General features: G+C 25.4%; 1 protein-coding gene across 1 annotated transcript in view; it reads right to left on the minus strand.

Annotated features, from left to right (window-relative positions):
• The window catches only part of LOC117175371 (dynein heavy chain 10, axonemal), a 122,463-nt gene extending 102,243 nt beyond the window's left edge, over window positions 1–20,220 (minus strand). Inside the window, exons 1-8 of the mRNA XM_033365080.1 lie at window positions 20,184–20,220; window positions 19,840–20,051; window positions 15,455–15,533; window positions 15,215–15,362; window positions 10,860–11,135; window positions 10,445–10,503; window positions 6,972–7,205; window positions 1,061–1,204 (exon numbers count right to left, since the gene is read on the minus strand). Of these exons, the coding sequence (XP_033220971.1) occupies window positions 1,061–1,204; window positions 6,972–7,205; window positions 10,445–10,503; window positions 10,860–11,135; window positions 15,215–15,362; window positions 15,455–15,533; window positions 19,840–19,955 (1,056 nt within the window). The 5' untranslated portion in view covers window positions 19,956–20,051; window positions 20,184–20,220. The remainder of the gene's footprint in view (window positions 1–1,060; window positions 1,205–6,971; window positions 7,206–10,444; window positions 10,504–10,859; window positions 11,136–15,214; window positions 15,363–15,454; window positions 15,534–19,839; window positions 20,052–20,183) is intronic.
• Between the last annotated feature and the right edge of the window lie 2,970 nt (window positions 20,221–23,190).

Here is a 23,190-nt window from a genome sequence, read left to right on the forward strand (position 1 = left end):
AAAATTTATCAAAAAATTATGAATTTAGCTGAAGTTATTATGAGCTTCCCAATAAAAAAGTTGACATCGAAAAAAAAGAATTGTTCTGTAGAAAAATGCCTGATTAATGCATTTGTTCATTAAATTTGTTTAAAGAAAACATAAAATTGATCAATTTAGTATGAATGTTGCTGAAATTTCCATTAAGTTCCCAACTGAAAATATTGGCATGACAAAATCGAATTTTTCTGCCGACAAATGCCAGAATAATGCATTTGTTTATAAAATTTGTTTTAAAAAATCGTAAGATTCATCCAAAAATGATAAATTTTTTTAAAATCGTCATAAAGTTTCTAATTAAAAAAAAATGAAATAAAAAAAACCATTTTTTATTTTAAAAAAAATACCTGATTACTGCATTTATTCATTAAATTTGTTTATAATATAAACAATTATAATCTTAAGAGAATTAAAAAATATATAATATTGTATCCGTTCAAATTTCTTGCAATATAAATTGAAAAAACGTATAATTATGGAAAATCGTAGAACATTTTTTTTCAGCAAATAATTTGTTTACAAGTTTTTTGTTTTGTTTATTGTATAATATTGAAACATTTTCAACTAATGCTACTCTATGACACCTAGGAGATTTCAACAATTTTCGTGTTATTGACGAGCACCCGGAACGTCAAATACAAAAAATTTCCATTTTCTTCGTCATATTTGTTTATTTATAAAAAAATTGAAAACCTAATTAAAAAATCAGGCTAGACATCTCTCTTAGAAATCTTATCATCTTTTTTTCAAATTTTATTTTGTTTTAATCGGTCAATATTTGTGGGCTGTATGTTATTTTGAACCAAAAAAGCCATTTTTCGTCAAATTAGCAAACTTTGTTCAAACTTATAATCAGGAAATGTACTAAACCTTATCCTTCAAATTGGTAACATATTTTATGGACAAATAACCTTATCCCTTAAATTGGTAACATATTTTGTGGACAGTCCCTTAAAATATTATTTCTTCAAAATATTCATCAGGTGTTTATAAAAAAAAAAAATGAAAAAATCAGATTTACCTGAGATACTGCGACTGTTTGCAATGCTGCTGCAGTTTTTTCGGAATGTAGGGGACCTGATAGAGTGCTATACATTTCTTGAGCATGGAGCCTTTGGGCAGCAGCAGGTCCTCTAAACTGTTTTTCGACCAAGGGCTTAAAAACCTAAAAAAAAAACTATTTTTTACTAAATTTTATCTGAAGAAATAATACTTTTTCCTGAAAAGTAATGCGGTTACATATTTTTAGTAATTAAATAATTTTTTTATATATAACATTTGACAGGAAAAAAATTAATTGCAAGGGGTGAGTTACCCCCACAGTTAATTTATTGATCCCCAATGTGTACCTCACTGGTTTTCTTCATTTTGTAAAATGTTTTGGTACATAAAAAAATAGCGGATACGTATTTTTTAATTGCTCATTCGCTGATTTAAGGGGTGAAAACCACCCTTAAAGCTTAACCTTACAAACCGTTTTCTTTAATATCTTGAAAATGAATCGGAATTTATTATAAAAAAAACGTCGGTTTTATCCTTATTGGTAATTCATTGCTTTTGGAAAATTACTCATAACAAGTTTTAAATTTAAATTTGGGAACGTCTATTCTGACAAATATTTAGCATTTAAAATTAAATAACATGAGCATTCTTACTTTTAAGAGGGTTGACTACCCTTATGAAATTTATCACTAAAATTGTGCATAAAAACAGTTTTTTCACATTTACTTATAAACTGATATTTATTGATTGAACAAAGTTCCGAAATTTCAGATTATATATATAAAAATATTTGCAGGGTGAAAACCACCCTTAAATTTGATACTACAAAAAGGTTTTGAATTTCTCAAGAATGAATCGGAATTTTTCATCTGAAAAAAACGTTAACTTATTCCTTAAAAAAAGAGGCTCCTCGGGGCATGTATTTTATATTCAAATCTATAATAAATTTACTAAAAAAAAATTTCCTCATTTTACCAACCGCCTTGGCTATAAAACTGCATTTTTTTAAATTTCAGTCTAATGTTGAAGTTAGAAACTATAACTGTATGAATGAGAAAAATATATATTATTTTGATATTTCATGATTAAAAACCCATTTTTTATACAATAATTAATATTATTTAAAAATTGTATGAAATATAATACAGTTCTTAAAATTAAAAGTAACGTACCTATAACTTTGAAAACAATTTGTTTGAAACTTTGTTCAATACATAATATTTTTTTTTAAATCTAAAGAAATGAAAACTTTAGGAATGATGCCTGAAAAAATAAGTTGTTTTTAAATAATATTTGCTTACCAAACGTTTCAAAGAAAAAAATGGAGATATTATAATGGTGAAATATCAGGTCTGCAATTAAATGTGAAAAAACTGTTTCTATTCCGAATCTGGTAACAATAAATTTTCATGGAAGTTGTTATTAATTTTCCAAAAGCAATAAATTAACTATAGGGCTAAATCACCCCTTGGAATAATTTTTGTTTCAAACACTTTGACACACAATTACTTTATTTCTAATTTTCTTAATTACAGTTCAATATACAATGAAATTCAGTTGATTTAAGAGTTTATTGTTTAAAAAAAATATTTAAAAAAATAATTTCACACTTGTAAAAAATTTGGTTGCACCTGGGTCAAGACTTCCCACAGTTTTGATTGCCTACGATTGAAGCGGAACCAGAAGTGTGAAGAGCGTGCGATTTTTAAACCAAATTTTACAATAACCTTCCAATTTATAAATAAAATTTAGTTCAAAATTTATCTTTTTTAGCTGAATATTTTTGTATTTTGTTCAAATTAGTTTTTTTTAAATTAATTTTTTTTGTTAAAATATTTTGTTCAAAACTCGTTCTTTGTTTAATTGAACATTAATTTTTTAAATGTAAATTTAATTATTCAACATTTGGTTGAAATGTGATCTTTTATAGTTGAAAATTTAATTATTTAGTTCAAAATCGATCTGTTTATCCAAGGTTAATTTTTTTGGTAAAAAATTAATTTTCGCAGTTGAAAATCCATTTTTATAGGTGAAAGGTTCATAAATTTAATTAAAAATTGAATTCTTTGGTTATAAATTAATTTATTTTGTTAAAAATTCGTCTTTTTTAAAACATTTTTTAACTTAATTTTTAACTGTTCCATTTTTTATTCAATATTTAAATTTTTAAAATTCAACTGTTTTTTTTTAAGTTCATATATATATATATATATATTCAGTTGAAAATGCGTCGTTTTTGGTAAAACATTCATGTTTTTGTTTAAAAATTAATCTCTTTTAGCATAAAATTCAACTACATATTTGATTAAAAATCCATGCATTTTCTAGAAAATTAATGTTTGTAGTTGAAAATTCATCTTTTTGGTTAAAAGATCATCTTTTTTATTATAATAAATTAATGTTTTTAGTCTGTTCCATTTTTGTTTTGGACATTATTTTTTGCAGTTAAAAATTTAAACTATTTAATTAAAAATTAATGTATTTTGACGAATGTTAATTTTTGGTTGAAAATTAATCCTCGCATTAGAAGATTCATACTTTTGGTTAAAAATTAAACTTTTTGTGGTGGAAAATTAGTCTGTTTGGCTGAAAATTCATCCTTTTGGTTATAAATTCAACTTTTTAGTTAAAAATGGAATAATTTGGTTAAAAATTCATGTATTTTGTAGAAAATTTATGTTCGCGATTGAAAATTCATCTTTTCGGTGGAAATTTCGTCTTTTTTGGTAAAAAAAGTAATATGCTTAGTCTATACGATTTTCGTTTTAAAAATTATCTATTTTAGTTGAAAAAACAACTATTGGATTGGAAATTAATTTATTTTGTCAGAAGTTAATTTTTTGTAGATAATCAATCCATGTGGTTGAAAATTCATCTTTTTGGCTGAAAATTACGCTTTTTTGGTAGAAATTAATCTTCTTTATTGAAAATTAATCTTTATTTTTAGAAATTCAACTATTTGGTTAGAAATTAATTTTATAGGGGCAAAAACTTATAATTGTCGTTGAACATTAACCTTTCTGATTGAAAATTTATACATTGTATTGAAGATTAAAATTTTTTTCGAAAAATAATTTCTTTTCTTGGAATTTCACATTTTTCGTTAAAATTTGAACTATTGGTTTAAAACTTCAGTTTTTGGGGTGAAGATTTATCATTTACATTGGAAATGTTTCTTTTTTCTTGTTGAAAATGAATTAATTTTGTTAATAATTTGTCTTTTTCAGTAGAAAATCACCCTTTATTGTTAAAAATTAATCCTTTTATTTGAAAATTTAATATAAGTTGTAGAAAATTCAACAATTTTGTAAGAAAACCATTTTTTTATGGAAAATTCAAATCTTGTGTTGAAAATTAGTATTTTTGAGTTCAAATTAAACTATTTTCGTAGAAGATTATTGATATTATTCAGAAATAATTCGGTTGATAATTAAACAGCTTTGTGCAAATTCTTTTCTTTTTTGTTTGTTCAAAATTCATATATTTGCTGGAAAATTTATCTTATCGATTGAAAATTCAAATACTTGGTTAAAAATTTAACTTTTCTGCTAAAAAATCGTTGTTCTTTGATTGAAAATTTATTTTTTCTTCTGAAAATTGAAGTATTCTAATTTTGGCTGAAGACAGATTTTTTTAAAGTTTGGTTGGTAATTTAACTATTTTGTTGATACTTTTTTTAAAGGAAATACATATTTCAATTTGAAAAGATTACTATTCCATTTTTGGTTGAAAAATGATCTTTTTGTTAAATATTAATGTTTTGGTAGAAAAATAACTTTCTTGGGTAAAAATTAAAGTTTTTGATTGAAAAATGAACCGTCTTGTTAGAATTAATTTTTTTATATTACAAATTAAGATTTTTTATTGAAAACTCATCTTGCTGGTTGAAAATACGATTAATTTTTTTAATTGAAAATTTAACTATGATATTTTTAATTGTAAATGTATCTTTTTTGTTTTAAAATTCGTAATTTTTGTTAGAAAATTGACCTGATTGGTTGAGAAATTTCTTTGTCAAAAATTAATTTTTTAATTTGAAAATATAACTATTTCATTTTTGGTTAAAAATTAATACTTTTTGCTCAAAGTTAATGTAATTTGTGAAAAAGTCGTCTTCTTGGTGGAAAATAATTCTTCTCTACTAAAACTTAAGGTTCTTGGTGAAAAATGTAAACATTTGGTTAAAACTAAATCAATTTTGTTGACAATTAATGTTGTTAAAAAGTATCCGTTTTAAAATTCAGCGATTTTGTTAAAGAGTAAGTTTGTGGTACATAATTTTAGTTTAGAATTCATCTCTTTGATACAATATTGAACTATTTTATGAAGATTTTATTTTTTTGGTAAAAAAATTAAATATTTTTTTGAAAACGCATTAGGAAAATAATCATTTGAGAGTTCAAAATTTAACAGATTTGTCGAAAATCTATCATTTTTATTTAAAAATTCGATTACTTCGTTACAAATTAATCCTTTTGTTTGAAAAATCAACTAATTGGTGACAAATTATTTGCTTCGTAGGAATTGCAATATTTCAAATAAAAAATCATTGTTTTTATTAAAAATTCAACTGTTGTATTGGAAATTCATTTGTTCCGGGTAAAAATACAACTATATTGTTAGAAACTCAATTTTTTACCGAAAATTTAACTAAATTGTTAATTTCTTTATGTTAAAATGAAACTGAAAATTCAATTATTCCGTTTTTGGTCAAAAATTGATTTGATTAGTTGAAACTTTGTATATATTGGTTAAAAAATCATGGTTTTTGTTGGAAATTCAATTTTTATAGTTGAAAGTTTAACTTTATTTTAAAAAGTCGTCTCGCTCACTTAAAAATTCAACTATTTGTTTTGAAATCAACCTATGTTATTGAAGAATCGTTGTTTTTAAGTAGAAATTTCATTTTTCAACTGAAAATTTAACTACTGTAGTTGAAGAATCATAATTTTAGTTTAAAATTTATCTCTTTATGAGGAAATTGATCTTTTTTTTTTAATTATTGGTGGAAAATTGATTTTTTGCAGTTAGGATTTAACTATTCATGTAATCCAAAATTTACATTTTTAAGTTGAGAATTTAATTACGTTGTTAAAAAATGATGTATTTTGATGAAAATGTTCCTTTTCCTCATTTTTTGGAATTGTTTTCCCGTCGACATTTCTTTTACGATTCAATAGTGCTAAACATTATCTCATAAACTCACAACAGCCTACAACTCACAAGTCATAATTTGCAACTCACAACTCACAACTAACAACTCACAACTCACAATTTGCAACTCACAAGTGACAACTTACAATTGACAAGTTACAGCTCACAAATCACAAGTTACAATTCGCAATTCACAAGTTGCAACTCGCAACTCAAAATTCAAAACTCACAGGGGCATGAAAAGTAGCAAAATGGAGAGGTGGGGGGGGGGCAGGACGGGAAAATATGAAGAGTAATGTATAGGGGAAGTAGTAGTAGTTGGGAGAAACGAAGAGAGGGGAAGTTAGGGAAAATAAGGGGAAAGGAAGTCAGGGGAAATGGGCGGATGGAGTTAGGGGGAAATAGAGGAAGGAAAAGTGGAATGAGGTAAATCAGGGAGGGAAATTAGGAAAAATGATCGGAAGTACAGAAAGTTACTGAGGTGTGAGGTGCTTAAGGAGAGGGCTACTAGGGTAGTTATGGAGGATGAAGTTCGGGAAGGGGAGGGGCGAAGGTTGAAGTTTTAGGAGGGAAAGTAGGTGAATGTAGGGGAAGTAGGCTAGGGAAAATGTGGGATGAGGAGGTTTGAAAACTTCTTAAAGTCTTAATAGGCTATGATAACCCTATTTTGTAGGTTCTAGGCGCCTACTTTAAATAATTTTTTGCAATAATTTTTCTAATTAGAATTTATAGAATATTTCTTAATATAGAAACTAAAGCTTGATTTCTGCACTTACGTTAGTGAGCATACGATTTAGGGTGGATAAGAACTTGCCATTCAGTGACCCAACGACGATGTAACTAGGCATCTCAGCACAACATTCGTCAAAAGAATCGAAAGGTGGTATACCTTCTTCACTAGTTCGCATAAAATAAATAAGATTTTTATCTCCCAAATCAGTTCTTCTGCCGTCAATTTCGCCGCAAAACATGTGCAAAACTGGAACTTCCACTACCTTGTCGACCACTTTCTAGAGTAGGGGAATTGCATCATTTAAATATTCAATTATTGTTAATAAACTAAATTTAATAAAATAAGGGGCCGTTTAAAAATTACGTCAAAGTCTTAAGAAACTTTCCCTCGCCTATTATATTCTTCGCCACAACTTATCACACAAAACCTAAACAACCCTCGAGTGACCCCAAAAATATGAAGACCCACCCCAACCCCTTTTAAAGTCAAAATTTTTCTAGCTAAGAATTCCTGTACAGGATCCTTGAAAAATACTGTACTTGTTTCTGTGCAAGAACCTGTACAAGAAAATGTACAGGTTTTCTTGATGGTGCCTGTGCAGGAATTTGGTGAAGAAACCTGGACACGATCCTGCAAAGGAACCTACACTGACAAAGGAACCTTTGAATGATCCTGCACACATTCAAGTACAGGTGCTTTTGCGAAGAAAAGTGAGGCGCGGTTTCCTGTGTAGAAACACGTATAGGTTCTTTTAGAGAAAGCTATCGTAAAAATTTATGTCACTTGCAGCTGTAAATTTGCCTTTCTTTTATTCCCTTCAAGATCAACCTCACTATTGAGAGAGCTCAGTAAGTAGTGAACGCTCATTAATTAGTTCCTATGCAGGTTCATATATAGGTTTCTGAACAGGTTCCTGTACTTCATCCCGCGTCTTAATTCACTCTTTCAAGGAGCCTGTCCAGGATGATCAAATGTTAGCTAGCATACAGGTTCCTTTGCAGGATGATGTATAGGTTCCTTTGAAAAAATTCTGCACAGGTACCGTCAAGATAACCTGTACAGAATCATATGCAGGTTTGTGCACATGAAAATGTACGGGATCTTCCGAAGTTCCTGTACAGGAATTTTTATCTGGATTGTCTTTGATTTCATTTGAAAAAACGCCAAAAGTAATAGACAAAAACAAACAGAAACTTAATATTTTAAAAGAGTTCATAGCCAAAAATGTTAGCTATCAAAACAAGGAAAATAGGATAATTTTTCCAGAAAATAGGGAAATAATAGGGAAGGACTTCTTTCAAATAAAATAATGTATAGGTAACATATTTAATTTGATATGAAACGCCTAAAAGTCGAACCAAATAGTTGAATTTAATCCAAATAGATGAATTTTTTAATTCAGTTTAATTTTAAAGAAGAAACTTTCAACAAGAAAGATGGATTTTTTACCAACAGAATCGTAGAATTTCTACATACAAATGAATTTTCAATCAAATATTTTTATTTTCAAAAACAACAATTTATTATCAATTAAACAGTTGCATTGAAAAATAAAATAGTTAAACTTTGAAGGAAAAACAACAAATTTTTAATAAAAACAGTTCAATTATAAACCGAACAGTTGAATTTTCAAAATGTAAATATGAACTTCCAATGAAATTGTTGAATCTAAAAATAAAAAATATTTAACTTTTTATAGTTATAATACAAATAGTTGAATTTTTTATTCAAAAAGACCATTTTTTTAGAGGAAATTTACATTTCTAACAAAAAAGTTTGTTTCAAACTAGCAAACATGAATCTTCTGCCAGAAAAGATGACATTTCCACCATTAACGATGGATTTTTAATTCAAGAGGGCGAATTAAAAAAAAAGTTAAATTTTCGACCAAAAAATACGACTTGAGCAAAAAAGTAAAATTTCTCACAAAATAATTAAAATTTGAACAAAATAGTAATATAACTCGAATTTTCTTCCCCTCTTTTTTGATTTTTTATGCTTTTTTTCCTCTTCCTGTTCCTAGACTTTTCCCTTTTTATACAAATTTAAAAAATATTATTTGTTTCTAGTATTGATTTTTAAATTAAAAAAAGGAAGAATTTTTAGCAAAATATCTGAAAAATATTTACTTTTACGTAAAAAAATCGAATATAACCAAAAAAGAAGAATTGGTAAAAAGAAATGTCAGAATTGATATTTTGAACAATATAAAATAATAATTAAATTATATATTATAAATAATAATAAATTTTTCATTCATGGGAGGAAATGAATGTCAACTAAATAGTTAAATTTTCAAGACAAAAATCGAATTCTCTTTAAGCCAGTTGAATATTATATCCAAAAATATAAATTTTCAACTCACAAAAAGATCAAATTTTAAAACTGCAGTTTAATTTTCATGCCAAAAAGATTCAGTTTCTTCGAACCAGTTTTATTTTCCACAAGAAAATGTGAATTTATGGAATTAAGTTCATCCATCTGATAAAATTAATTAATTAAAAATCTTTTTTTGTTAATTTTCAAATTAAAAATTAATTTTCTACAACACAGTTGAATTTTCAACCAAGAAAGATGTTTGACTAAAGAAAGAAAACAATTTCAACCACATTATTTAATTTTCAAACCAAAATGGAAAATTAAAAAAAATTAAATATGAAACAATTACTTGAACTTTTAGCTAAAATCAATCAATGTTCAATAAAAAATGACATCATTGAATTTTAAATTACAAACCAAATTTTTATTATTAAAAATAATATTTTTTAACAGAGTATTTGAATATTTAATCAATCAGTAGAATTTTTAACCAAAAAAGACCAAATTTCCGCCAAAAGTGATAAATTTTAAAGCAAGAAAAAATTTTCATTTTAGGGGGAAAAATTTGTTAACCAAAAAGTTAAGCTTTCTACAAAGATAGTATAGAATTTTTAACACACAAAAAAACTAATTTTCAACAAAACAGTTGAATTTATCCAAAAATATAAACATGCAACAAAAAAGTGAATTTCCAAAAAAATAGTTTAGTTGTAAATTAAAAACGATCAATTTTTATACAAAAACAAAATGATTAAATTTGCAGGTCGTAGAATTTACTTATGACAATAAAAAAATTAATTTTTAACAAAGAAATTAAATTAAATTATTTTTAAAAAAATAATTTAAAATAAAAAAATTAAATTCAATGAAAAGATGAACTTTCAATTATGAACTTCATATTTGAATTGTCAACTAAAGCATTCAATTTTATACCAAAACTAGAACAGTTAAACGGTTAGTTAAAAAAAATTAGTTTTTAACCAAAAAAAATATAATTTTCTACAAAATAGTTAAATTTTCATCCAAATAGTAGAACTTTTAATCAAAGGAAGTGAATTATATGCCAGAAATGTAACAATATACTTTTCAATTAAAAAGAATTAGTTTTCAACGAAAAATAGTTGAATTTTCTTAATGAATCCCCTTTAATTCTTTATTTTTTGAACGGCCCTTAAAAAAATAGTAGAAAAACTTCACCTTAGTGAGAATATATTTATCTTCATCTCCCGGTGCTGGAATAAAGCTGACAGTTTCCACTGAGATAAATAAGTTAAAAAATAATTTTAATATTACTATTAACTACTTTGATCCACTAGTCTAAAAAAAGCTTACATATTTTAGATATAAAAAATTCCTCTCTAGCTCCGCTGAGATTCGAACCCAGGCCTACAGAGCGCCGGTCTGGTGCTTTCATCCGCTCTGGGTCTGCAGCACCAGACCGGCAATCACTAGAGCGGGGTTCGAATCCCATCGAAGTTACAGAGTATTTTTTTTACAGCTAACTATTATTACAATTTTTTCAGACTATTAGATTAAAATCCACAATTTCTTTGATAAAAAAATTATTCTGCTGGAGAATAATTAATAGAAAAATTGAAAAATTGAAACTAACAAGAAGGGTCGCTTTTCGTTTGAGATTTTTTTCGAAACCGGGTAATTGGAGATTTAATTCCTTCTTCTCTTTCTTCGTCTAAATCTTCAGTTTCATATTCATCATCACTATCTTCGAGGACTGAATGAAAAGATTTGGCTGCAATCGCTGATGATGATCCTGTAAATGCACTGATTCTTGAGCTTATCATATCACTCGGATCTTTTTTTCTTTTGCCCTTTTTCCCCTTTTTCGGTTTTTTATCCTTTCTTTCCTCTTCTTGTTTTTCTACTTTTCCTTTTTAGAAAAAATTTATAAAATATTATTTATTGCTATTTTTGACTATTAAATAGTTTTTCTATGTGAAATACTACGTAGTCTTTGTGAGAAATAATTAAATGAAATGTCTGAAAAATATTTTTAGAGAAGTAATCCTAGCAGTAATCCTAGCATTGAAAATATAAACAATTTAAAAATCAATTAATTAATATATTTTTTAACCATTAGGTTAACAAAATTTTAAACAATAATTAATCATTTCGAATTGAAAGCATTTAAAATTAGAGAAAAAAATATACTGAACGATTTTGAATTGAAAATGTTCCAAACCAAACAAATTTAGATAGGATCAAATAAAAAAAGGCAGAATTGCTAAAGAAATGAAATGGAATTAAACTTGCAGTGTTTCTAATTAAAATCGTTCAAAACTGAATAATTTGAAATTAAAAGTGTTAAAATGAAAATATTTAAAAGCAGGAAAGCTCTTAGAATTAACAAATTTCAGACTTAAATTTTGGAAATTGAGCAATTTCATTTAAAAGTAGTTATACTTCAAAATCAGAAGCTTTAAGAATTGAAAAATTCCAGATTAAGATTTTAAAAATTGGACCATTCAATTAGAAACGGGTTGAATTTGGATTAACTTTAATTCAAAATCTTCAAAATTGAACGATTTTTTTAATACTGAAAACTTTCAAAACCAAACTATTTTAGATTAGGTAACATTTACAAAAAAAGAAAATATTTATAATGTAATGAAAAGGAATTGAACTTGTATTATTTCGACAAAAAAACGTTTAAAATTGAATAATTTGAAATATAAATTTGAAAATTTAAATTTTTTTCAAAAGCTATCAGAATTGAAAAATTTCAGACGCAAATTTTGGAAATTTGATCGTTTAAAATTCAAAGGAATTAAAATTATATTTATTTCTAATTAAAAACGTTAAAAATTGAATAATTTCAAATTGAATATATATGAAATTTTTAAAAAAATTTACCAGAAGCTGTAAGAATTGAAAAATTTGATCTCTTAAAATTTCAAGGAATTGGAATTGCTTATATATTTTGAAAATTCGACAATTTTATTAGAAGGAACTTGAAATTGTATAATTAATAATTCAAACTTTTTGAAATAAAAAATAGTTATTTTAATTTAAAAAATCTGGATTTGAATGATTTCAGAGTCAAATATCGACAACAGGGAAATTTTAAAATTCTTAAAATTAAATATTTTTATATCACAATTTTGAAAATTTGATTGTTTCAAATTCAAAGGAATTGAGATTATTTTATTTATAATTTAAAGTGCTCTAAATAGAATAAAAATTTAAAATTAAATTGAATTCGAATTATTTCTATATAAAAGCATTCAAAATTTATTAACTAGAAATTTAAAATGTTCGAAGTATCAAAAATTTTTATTTGATAAATTCCAAAATTTATTTATTTAAGAATAAAATATCGAAAATAGGATAATTTCAAAATGTTCAAAATTGTATATTTTTCGACTATTTTTTCAGATTAGAATTTTGAAAAGTTGATCATTGAAAATTTAAAGCAATTCAAATTGTATTATTTATAAAAGGAAGCGTTCAAAATTAAATGGTTAAAAATTGAATTGATCTTGTATTATGTCTGCATAAAAGCGTTTAGAATTGACCAATTTAAAATTAAAAGTGAAATGAATAAATTTAAATCAGATGATATCCGAATTGAAAAACAGAATAAAATTTTAAAAATTGAATAATTTACTATTTAGTGTACTATTTCTAATTAAAAGATTTAGAAATTAAAATTTTTTATTTTTTATTGCAAAACCTCGAAATTAAATGATTTGAGTTTAAATCTTAAAAATATGATAATTTCTCAACGTTAAAAATTTATTGTTTTGAAATTAAAAATTTGAAAATTAAATAATTTAAAAAAAGTAACAATTTAAGATTGAAATTGATTAGAGAAATTTTTCTAAGGTCAATAAATAAATTCACTGCCATTTTCAATGTTTAAAATGGAAACTTTTTCAATTATAAACCATAAAAAATTAAATTATTTTAAAACGAATCCGTCCTTTATTTAAAATTAAAAACATTATCAGTCATTACATTTTAACCTCAAAAAGTCGTTAAAAATCTTATTCATTTCAAATACAATTGAAAATAAGAAATTTTCCAGTTTCCAATTTGTTAATTATACTTCTTTTAAATGCAATGACTTCCATTTTCATTTTGAAATAAAACTAATGGATTTGAAAAATTTACAATTCAGCCTTTAAAAATGAACTTTCAGAAGTATAAAATTGTAGTTATTCAAAAGTAGAGAAATTATTCAACTACTGAGGTCTGAATTTCAAATAGTTTAATTTACATCTAATTTTATTCCAAACAGCACAATTTTTAACTTTTAAATTTGAAATTTGGTAATTTTTAATATTTTATTTATATTTATTATTAATAATTGTTAAAATTTTCCAATCAGTTATTGTTTAATTTTAAATGTTCCCTTTTTTAAATTGTCCTAATTTTGCATTGTCTGGAATTTATTCCAAAAGCATGTAATTAAAAATGTTTCAATTACAAATACTTTAAACTGAAAATAGTGCAACATTTTCATCTCGATATTAAAAAAAGTGTATCTAACAAGCGGAAACAAAATTATTCGGTTTTTTTATTCATAATCCTACTAGTGATAGGTGGTTATCAAAATGTAAAAAAAAAACTGTGAGGCGAAAGTTTTCCAATTTCCGGTTAGATCAGATGTTGGCGCTAAGAGTTAGTAAGCGGAAAGTTCGGGCTCGATTCCTGCCGTCGGCATTTTTCAGCAATTCATTTTTTATTTAAATTTATTTCATTGTAATTAAATATTGAATTTATTTGATCAATGCTAAAATATTCATTTTTAAATACAATTCTACATGAAGAAAAATTCTTATTAAATTGTTTCTTTAAATATATCACTTATTACTATAAAAAGGTTTTTAAATATTTCTTAAACCTTCTTAAAAGTCATCGAAAAATTGAAAGGAAGTTCCAAATAAACAAAATAGCCAAAATTTCTTTCAAAATATAAAAAGTTGATTTTGACGAAAAATATGACATCCTGTGATTTTTACTCGAGGTAAACCATTTTCGTGGCTAGAAGAATTTTTGTTATAAAAAAAAGGAACGAATTTTAACATTTCTCTGAAAAACCCTAAAGATAAACAAATAAAAGTTCAACAATAAATACATCTTTCTTTTCTGTAAAAAATGAAAATGGTGGCCTTTTCCACAAAATCTTAATTTTTCTTCTTCGAATTTTGAAAATATGAAAAGATTTTTGCGGAAACCCACGTTTTTAATTTTTCCCATATTTTAAAAAAGGGTTTTTTTTTTATAAAGGGAAGGCGTATGTACTACCGATTTTTAGTATTTTATTTTATAAGAATTTCTAAAAAGAACTAAGTTGTTTCTTATGAAAAAACAGTTTAAACTGAATATTACAGCCTAATTCAGATAAATTTAGACGTTTATTACAATAAACATAAACTTAAATGAGAAAAAATGGAAAAAATGTCAGCAGTAGGATTCGAGCCGGAATTATGCGGTTACAAACTCGAAGTGCTACCGCTGGATCTATCCGGGAGTTAAAAGACTGTCATATAGCTGTAACGGTAACATGCGTGGATTTTAAAAAAGTCAATTTTTCTGGAGAATTTTAATTCCTTATTTTCAGAAATAAAAAAAAAACCTGTAAAAGTCACATTTTTATGATTTCCACTATTAATTTTCGTGTTTGAAAGTGCTTTAATGTTTAAAATAAAACAAATTAATTTTTATAGAAATAAGGGAAGTGCAAAGTAAAAGAAAATTTAAAAATAAAGTGCAAAAAAACCTTGCATATAAAGTGCGATTTTTTATTTTTATATTTCGATATTACCAGGCGCGCTTTTTGTTAATCTTTGAGGTCTGCCTTTCGAGGCAATTGATGTCATGACCGTAATTTTACGGAAACCTGTAGCCATTAAAAAGATTTTAAGCAAGATTTTAAATAATTTTTTTTCAATATAAATAAGATTCATTATTAATCAGAATTTAATAACTATATTTGGTCCTTACTTTCTTCCCATACTGAAACTTCTTCTTGTATTGTTTCACTGCGATATGTTTTATAAAAAAAGACTTGCTTTCTAGCTAAATCTGTTACTCCATACGTGCTAGGCACTAAAAAATTGAATAAATCCTTTTCGATTTCACGATCTTCTTTCTAAACAAATTTCAAAATTTGAGACATTTTTTATGTTTTTTTTTATGAAGGGAAAGTAGTGTGTATAAAATTAAATGGAAATGTTTAGTTACGGATAAGAGGTCGTTGAAAAGTTGATTCATGTCGCTTAATCCTAGAAATTTTAAAACTTTTTCTCGTAACCACAATATCCTGTAGTAAAAAAAAATTAATTGACTAAAGATAGATTAAAGTTTGGGTCCTTTTATAATGTACGTCACGCTATTCAACAAAAAAATTTTACTCTCTTCTCTTGTCGTCAAAAAATAATGTAAACTGACTATAATTAATTTTTGTGATAAAAATATTTCTTGCTTTGATTTGAAATATTTTAGGGCATTTTAAAAGATCCAAAGGAAGTTAGTTAAAGATTTCAATAATTTGATGGGACTCCAAAGGATTTGAAGGGGTTTGGGGTGTTTTCAAAGGATTTGGAATATTTTAAAATTTCAAAACATTTTAAATATTTAATGGTGTTTTAAAAGATTCCAATGTATTTTTCAGAGTTTTAAATAATTTTAATGGATTTAAAAATATTTGTTATTTTTAAGGTGATTTTAAAAATTGAAAGGAATTTAAAATTATTTCAGAAGACTTAAAATATTTTAGGATATTTTAAAAGGTTCAGTGGAATTTTCAAAGGATTTCAGTAATATGTTACGATTTACGATGATTTAAAATATTGTAGGTAATTTAAAAAGATTCTGAGGAATTTTGATTAAATTTCAGTATTTTATTCATATTCATTATTTGAAGGCATTCCTAAAAATTTTTAACTTTTTAAAGTATTTAAAAAATGTATTAAAATTTTTTTAATGTTTTGAAGGATTTGAAATATTTTAGGGTGTTTTAAAACAGACCATGGAATGTTGAATAGATGCCTATAATTTAATGGTATTACAAAAATTTTAGAATTTAGATTACTTATAAAATTGCCAAGAAATTTTCATGAGCTCTACAAATCGTCAAGGCAATTTAAAAATATTTCAAAGTATACAGCAAATGAATGTTCCAGGTTTTACAAAAATTGCGAGAGTTTTTTAAAGGAATTAAAATATTTTGGAGAATTTAAAAATATTCCCAGGCATTTTGAATTAATTTAAATCATTTATTGGAATTTCAAAGGATTCAAAATATTTCAGGGAATTTTAAGTGATTCTAAGGAATTCTCAATAGATTTTAATAATTTCAAGGGATTCCAAAATATTTTGAAGATATCCTAAAATATTTCAAAACCTTTAAAATTCCTTAAAAGTTTTTTAAAGCTCTCAAAAATTCTTTGGAAACTGTATAATTACTTTAAATTTTAAGACCGTTTAGGATACCTCCAAATTATTGGAGTCGATTGAAAAATTCTTCAAATCTTTTTAAATGTTGTAAAATCTTTAAAATCCTTTCATATCCCAATAAATTGCTGAAATCTAATGAAAATTTCTTGGAATATTTTTAAATTCCCTAAAATATTTCAAATCCTTCGAGATCCCAATAAATAACTTAAATACATTAAAAAATCTTTGAAATCTTTTAAAATATCCTAAAATACTTCAAACCATTTGAAATTCCTTGAAATTTTTTAAAGCTCTTAAAAATTTATTGAAAGTTTAAAAATTCTTCTCAATTCTAAAATACTTTTTAATACCTCTAAATTATTGGAATCCATTACAAATTCCTTGGAATCTTTTTAAATTTTCTAAAATATCTTTTAAGAATTCTTTGAGAACATTTAAAATGCCCTGAACAATTTTAAATCCTTTAAAATCCCAATTAATTATTCTAATCCTTTGAAATATTTGTAAATTCCTTGGAATTTTAAAGAATGCCCTTAAATCTTAAAAATAGTTTGGAATTCCTTGAAATCACTGAATACTATTGAGAATTTCTGGGAATCATTTAAAATTCCTTCAAGCATTTCAAATTCTTTGAAATCCAAATAAATGATATTTTTTAAATCCTTGGAATTTTTAAGAATGCCCTTAAATCTTCCAAATACTTTGGAATTTCTTCATATAGTTGAAATCTATTGAGCATTTTTTGAAATATTCTTAAATTGCCTCAAATATTTAAGATTCTTTAAAATTCCAATAAATTATTGAAATAAATTGAACAATCCTTGGAAAATTTTTAAAATTCACTTAAATATGTAAAATCCTTTGAATTCCCAATTAATTATTGAAATCAATTGGAAATTACTGTTTAATTCCTTGAAGTTTTCTAGAATATCCCAAAAACCTTAAAACTCCTTAAAACCCCCTTTAAATTATTAAAATCTTCAGAAAAAGTCCTTAGAAGTTTTTAAAACACCCCAAAATACTTCAGTTCCTTTGAAATATTTTTTATTTTCTTATAATTTTTAAAAATATCGTAAAATCTTTAAAATCCTTTGAAATCCCAGTAAATTACTGAAATCCATTGCAAATTTCTTGGAATCTTTTGAAATGCCGTAAAATATTTAAAATCCTTTAAAATATCCCTAAAAATAGTTGTAAAGCTTTTACAAAATACCTTGGCAATTTAGAATTTAGAAAATTGCCAAGGATTTTTTCAACAGCTTTAAAAAAGGTATTTGAAATATTTTCGGGTTTTTTAAAAGAATCCGAGGATTTTCCAATTTATTTCAATAATTTTTTGGGGGATTTCAAAGGACTTGAAATATTTGAGAGAATTTTTAAAGATTCCAAGGACATTTTTAACAAATTTTAATAATTCAAAGTTTTTTCAACGGATTTTAGAATTTAGAGTATTTATAAAATTCTCAAGGAATTTTCAACAACTTTAAACAAATTTAAGGGATTTTTAATGATTTACAATATTTTAGACATTTCTAAAGGTTTCCAGGAATTTTCAATAGGTTTCAATAATTTGAAGGGATTCTAAAATATTTGTAAGATTTTAGATATTTATAAATTCTAAGGAATATAAAAACATTTCATAGGATTTGAAATACTTCGGGGTGCTCTAAAAAATTCTAATATTTTAAAACTAGATTTCAATAATGTGAAGGTATTACAAAGGATTTCAGATTTGAGAGTATTTTTGAAACTTCTAAGGAATTTTCAAGAGTTTAGAAAACTTTAAAGAGATTAAAAAATATATTAGAGGATTTAAAATATTTTAGGGTGTTTTGCAAGATTTCAAAGCATTTTAAAGACTTATTGGGTATTTTTGAAAATACCAAGGAAGTTTTAAGAGCTTTCAAATCTTAAAAAAATTTTTTTCTAGATTTTAACCAAGTAGTTGACTTTTAATAAATTTTCTACAAAAAAAGAAGAATTTGCAACTAAAAACATTGATTTTCAACAAATAAAAGGAATTTTGAACAAATGATTTGAATTTACAATCAGAAAGATAAGTTTTCAACAACAAACAAATTAACAAAATAGTTTAATATTGAACCAATAAAATGAATTATTAACAAAATAATTTATGTTTAAAGCAGATAGTTAAGTTTTCAACTAAAAAAAGATGAATTTCAAACCAAAAATGGTATAGTTAAATTTTAAGATTTAAGTTCAAAAATTTAATTTTCTGACAAAAGAAGAAAGAACTTTTAAAAAAATAGTACAACCGAAATTTCAATGGTTTAATTTTCACGTAAAAAATTTATTTTTTACAAAAAATGATTTTTCTACAAAATAGTTAAATATGAAGCTAATAAAATAATTTTTCAACTAATTTATTTTCAGATTTCAACCAAGTAGTGATATTTTTAATAGATAGAATAAATTTTCGACCAAAAAAAGTTATATTTAAAAAAAATGCTTTTTAAACAAATAGCTGAATTTTCAATTAAAACGATCAACTTTCAACCAAAAATGGAATAGTTAAATTTCCAGTTAAAATATAAGATCTTATGAGCGAAAATGCTCAAGAAATTAGTTAAATATTCAATTAATAAAGAAAAAAATACCAAATATAAAAAAAACACAAACTTAAAACAAAATTGTTTAATCTTTAACCAATAAAATAAGTTTTTGACAAACAAGTTCAATTTTCAACAATATAGTTGAATTTTTAACAAAAAACGATCAACTTTTAGCCAGAAGTCAATTCAATTTTAATTAAAGAAAGTTAAGCTTCAACTAAAAAAAGTAATTTTTAACAGAATAAGAAAACCTGGAAAAAATGAGTTTTTAATAAAGGAGAAAAGGGAGTACAAGGAAATGAGTATAAAATTCGTATTAAGATGCCTTATTTATGAAATAAAATCACTAATTAAATTTTTTGTAAGCATTTCAAAAAATTTGTATTTATATATATATTTTCCATGTGTGACGTATTTTATTAAGGGCCCCACATTTAATATACAGATTAGTTAGTTAATTATTATTTGCTTATTAATTATTGATAATTTAAAAAATGCCCCATTACTGAAGACTGAGAGAATTCTATTTAATTTTTTTTTTTCGTTTTATATTTATAATGAATTAAAGAGTCTTAATAGATTCTAAATTTTACATACCTGTAATCATTAATTGATGAAGATGATTTAACTTGAACTTCATCCTCGGAATCCTGGCCTTCAAAACCCTCCTCATCTTCACCGTATATTTCCGAATCAAATTCTGATTCATTCATTTTGACAATTATTTTTTTTTTGTAAATTATTTTTTTTTTTAAACAAGTTTATTACAAAAAGGGTAATATTTTATATCATTTTGTTCGTATCTTAACCTATAAGATAGGAGTGACTATATTAGACAATAATAGGAATATTAAGAACGATACAACTCTTCTCTTCAATGATCAGAAATAAAAGATTATTATAAATTTTACTTATTTTATATTATTTAACTCAAGTGTTACCTATATTATACTCAAGTAGTTAAAAATTAACATTTTGTTGCAGGTGTATTCCTAATGACGTTCTGACATAAGGTTGCTATGCAGAACTGGTTGGCATGGGAAATAAACAACCATGGAACATGAACTCTGAAAGTGATTCTCAGTTCTTACCCAACGTAGAAAATCTATTTTTAAATTATCTTTTTAATTACTTTTTAGATTTTATTTAATATGTCAAGAATTTGTTTAAGAATTGATATAAAGCAGTACAAAGTTTTTATTTTTACCTAGAAATTTCTGAATTAAAAAAATATGCCCCCTCCACTTTCCTAACACCCACTACACCACTTACTTCAATTCCCTACTTTATTATTCCTTCCCTCACTTACTCGCCATTCTCCTACTACTCCCTCCTCTACTATCACTCTCCTCACTTCCAAATAATCACCCTTTCCTCCTGAGATCTCACTTCCCTTCCACTAATTTCTTTTAATTCCACCAATTTCCCTCCCCTAATCCCCCTTTTTCCCTATCATTCACTTACCCGCCATTCTTCTGCTACTGACTCCTCTACTATCACTCTCCTCACTTCCCAATAATAACCCTGTTCTCCTGATGCGCCACTTCCCTTACAATAATTCCTCTCACTTTCCCTACTTTCCCATCCCTCACTTTTTCCTTTATTTTCTCTTCCTTCTTACTTTCCCTAATCTCACTTCCTACTACAATACCTACTCTCTAATTTTTATACTTTCTTTTCATAACTTGTACATTACCTAGACCTTCACTTCCTCAAACTTCTTCTTCTAACACTAATTCCGTTTATCCAGCAAAAAATCCCTTTTCATATATTTTTTCGCCCATGACTTTTAATCACGCTCCCACTCTCACTTCTCCTGATTCTTCTCCTGGGAAGAAAGTACGGCGGATGAAACATGTAACAATAAGTAAAAGTAGGATCCGCGCAACTGCAAAACAGGATATTATAGTCTATTAAGACATATATTAAGTCGATCGAATTTGCCCTTCTCTTCCTTTTTTCCCTTGTATCGCTTCCCCACCCTACATTTCCCTAACAACCTTCTACTCTAGTTCTCTTCCCTATCCTACTATTCCTCCCCACACTTCTCCACCATTTCCTTACTTCTCCTTCCTCTATAACAATTCTTCTCACCTCTTAATCCAAACACTCCGTCCCCATCCTACTATTCCTCCCCACACTTCTCCACCACTCTTCTAATTCTCCCTCCTCTATAACCACCTGCTTTCCCTTCCCTCACTTTCTCCTTCATTTCTTCGAGCTACTTCTCCCCTCTCTACTTACTCAATTCTCACATTCCAGTGGTACCCCCCGCCCTCCCATTTCAATACTTCCTTCTTAACCCTTACGCCACTACTTCCACAAACCCCCTCCTCCTAGCAAAATTTCTCCTCTCCTCCTGCCCAAAACCCTCACTCCAGAATATTAAAACAAAATTTTTTCATTTTATAGTTTTTACTATCTAAATAAATAGAAGAGAAAAGCATGGACAATTTTTTTTTGATATTAATGAAAATTTATATCTTATTTTCAGAATTATTATGTATATTATTGGATGCAATATATAGACAACAATAAAACCGTTAGATTTTTGATAAAAAATACCAATTTTTGACGAAAAATACTAACATAACCTATTATTCGTTGAATATTACAAGTATTATTTGAAATCCAATGATATTTTATTAACAGCAATTGTAGACAGAAAGATCATAATTTCGTCAAGGTGTGAAAAAAAGTTCTTAAAATTCATGGGAAATTTTTAAATGATTGTTTGAAAAGGTTTTTAAATAATAACAAACGAATTCATAAAATCTCTAAAAATAGTTGACAGGATTTTAGAGCAAAATGTTTTAATTTGGAATGATTGCAAAATAAAAGCGAATAAAAATTGGGTAAATTCAGGAAATATTTAGTACAATTCAAAAGAATTACGAAAATTTTAAATTGAATAAACAAATTTTCTTAACTTTTCTGGGAAAATTTAGAAGATATCAAGGTAATTTTTTTAATTTGGAATAATATTTTTAAATTTCGAGAAAAATTTGTGTCAGTTAAAAATATTTTCAGGACAAGACGTTTTAAATAGGTTACAAATATTTGAAAAGTCGGGAACATTTTCAAAAATGTGTCAAATATTTCTTGATTTCTTCGCAACTTCTAAAAGTTCTAAACATCTTTTAAAAGGATTCGAATTTTTCATAAAATTAAAAATCTTCTAGATTCTTTTTTGACAAACCTAAAATATTTTAAAATCTTTCGAATTTTCTCAAGAATCTTTTCTTTGATTGTTGTCAAAGATAAAAAAAATTCGTTAATACAAAAGTTGAAAATTTTTAGCTTTATTACATAGTCTAATTGATCAGATGAATATGAGATTAAAGAGTTCGTTATTTCATTGTAATAGAAAACAATATTTTAGGATTTATCATGTTCCTTTTTGTCACCTATAGATATAATAATTATATTTATTATATAGCAGCATTATATTTTAAAATGGCAATATAAAAAGAAATAGTGATTCTTCACTATATTTAAAAGTGTTTGAATACCCGGGACTAACAAAAAATAACCAGAAAATGAATAACAAAATCATAAATTAGTAAGAAAAAAATTGCCGAATTATAAAATAAATGAATTGTTAAATTTAATTTAATTTAATTTAATTTAATTTAATTTAATTTAATTTAATTTAATTGCTGAAATTATTAATTATCCATTCATTAAATTGATTGCCTTATTTATAATTTTATTATTAGCTCATAAATTAATAATCAATTAACTAGGTTCAGTAGTTCTGAATTTCGAGAATTGAAATATTTGTGGGAATTTAATAATTCGTTTATTTTACAAGTCGGTCTTGAAGTCGGTGAATTTTAGTTAAGGATATTTTTAAATGTGGGATTTTATTTTTTGTCAATTCTAAATTTTGTCGTCATTTGAAATTTGGAAAATTTTATAATTTAATAATAATATACATTTTTGCCA

This window comes from Belonocnema kinseyi, chromosome 6 (assembly GCF_010883055.1).
Source record: "Belonocnema kinseyi isolate 2016_QV_RU_SX_M_011 chromosome 6, B_treatae_v1, whole genome shotgun sequence".
In the NCBI taxonomy this organism is placed as follows: Eukaryota; Metazoa; Arthropoda; class Insecta; order Hymenoptera; family Cynipidae; genus Belonocnema; species Belonocnema kinseyi.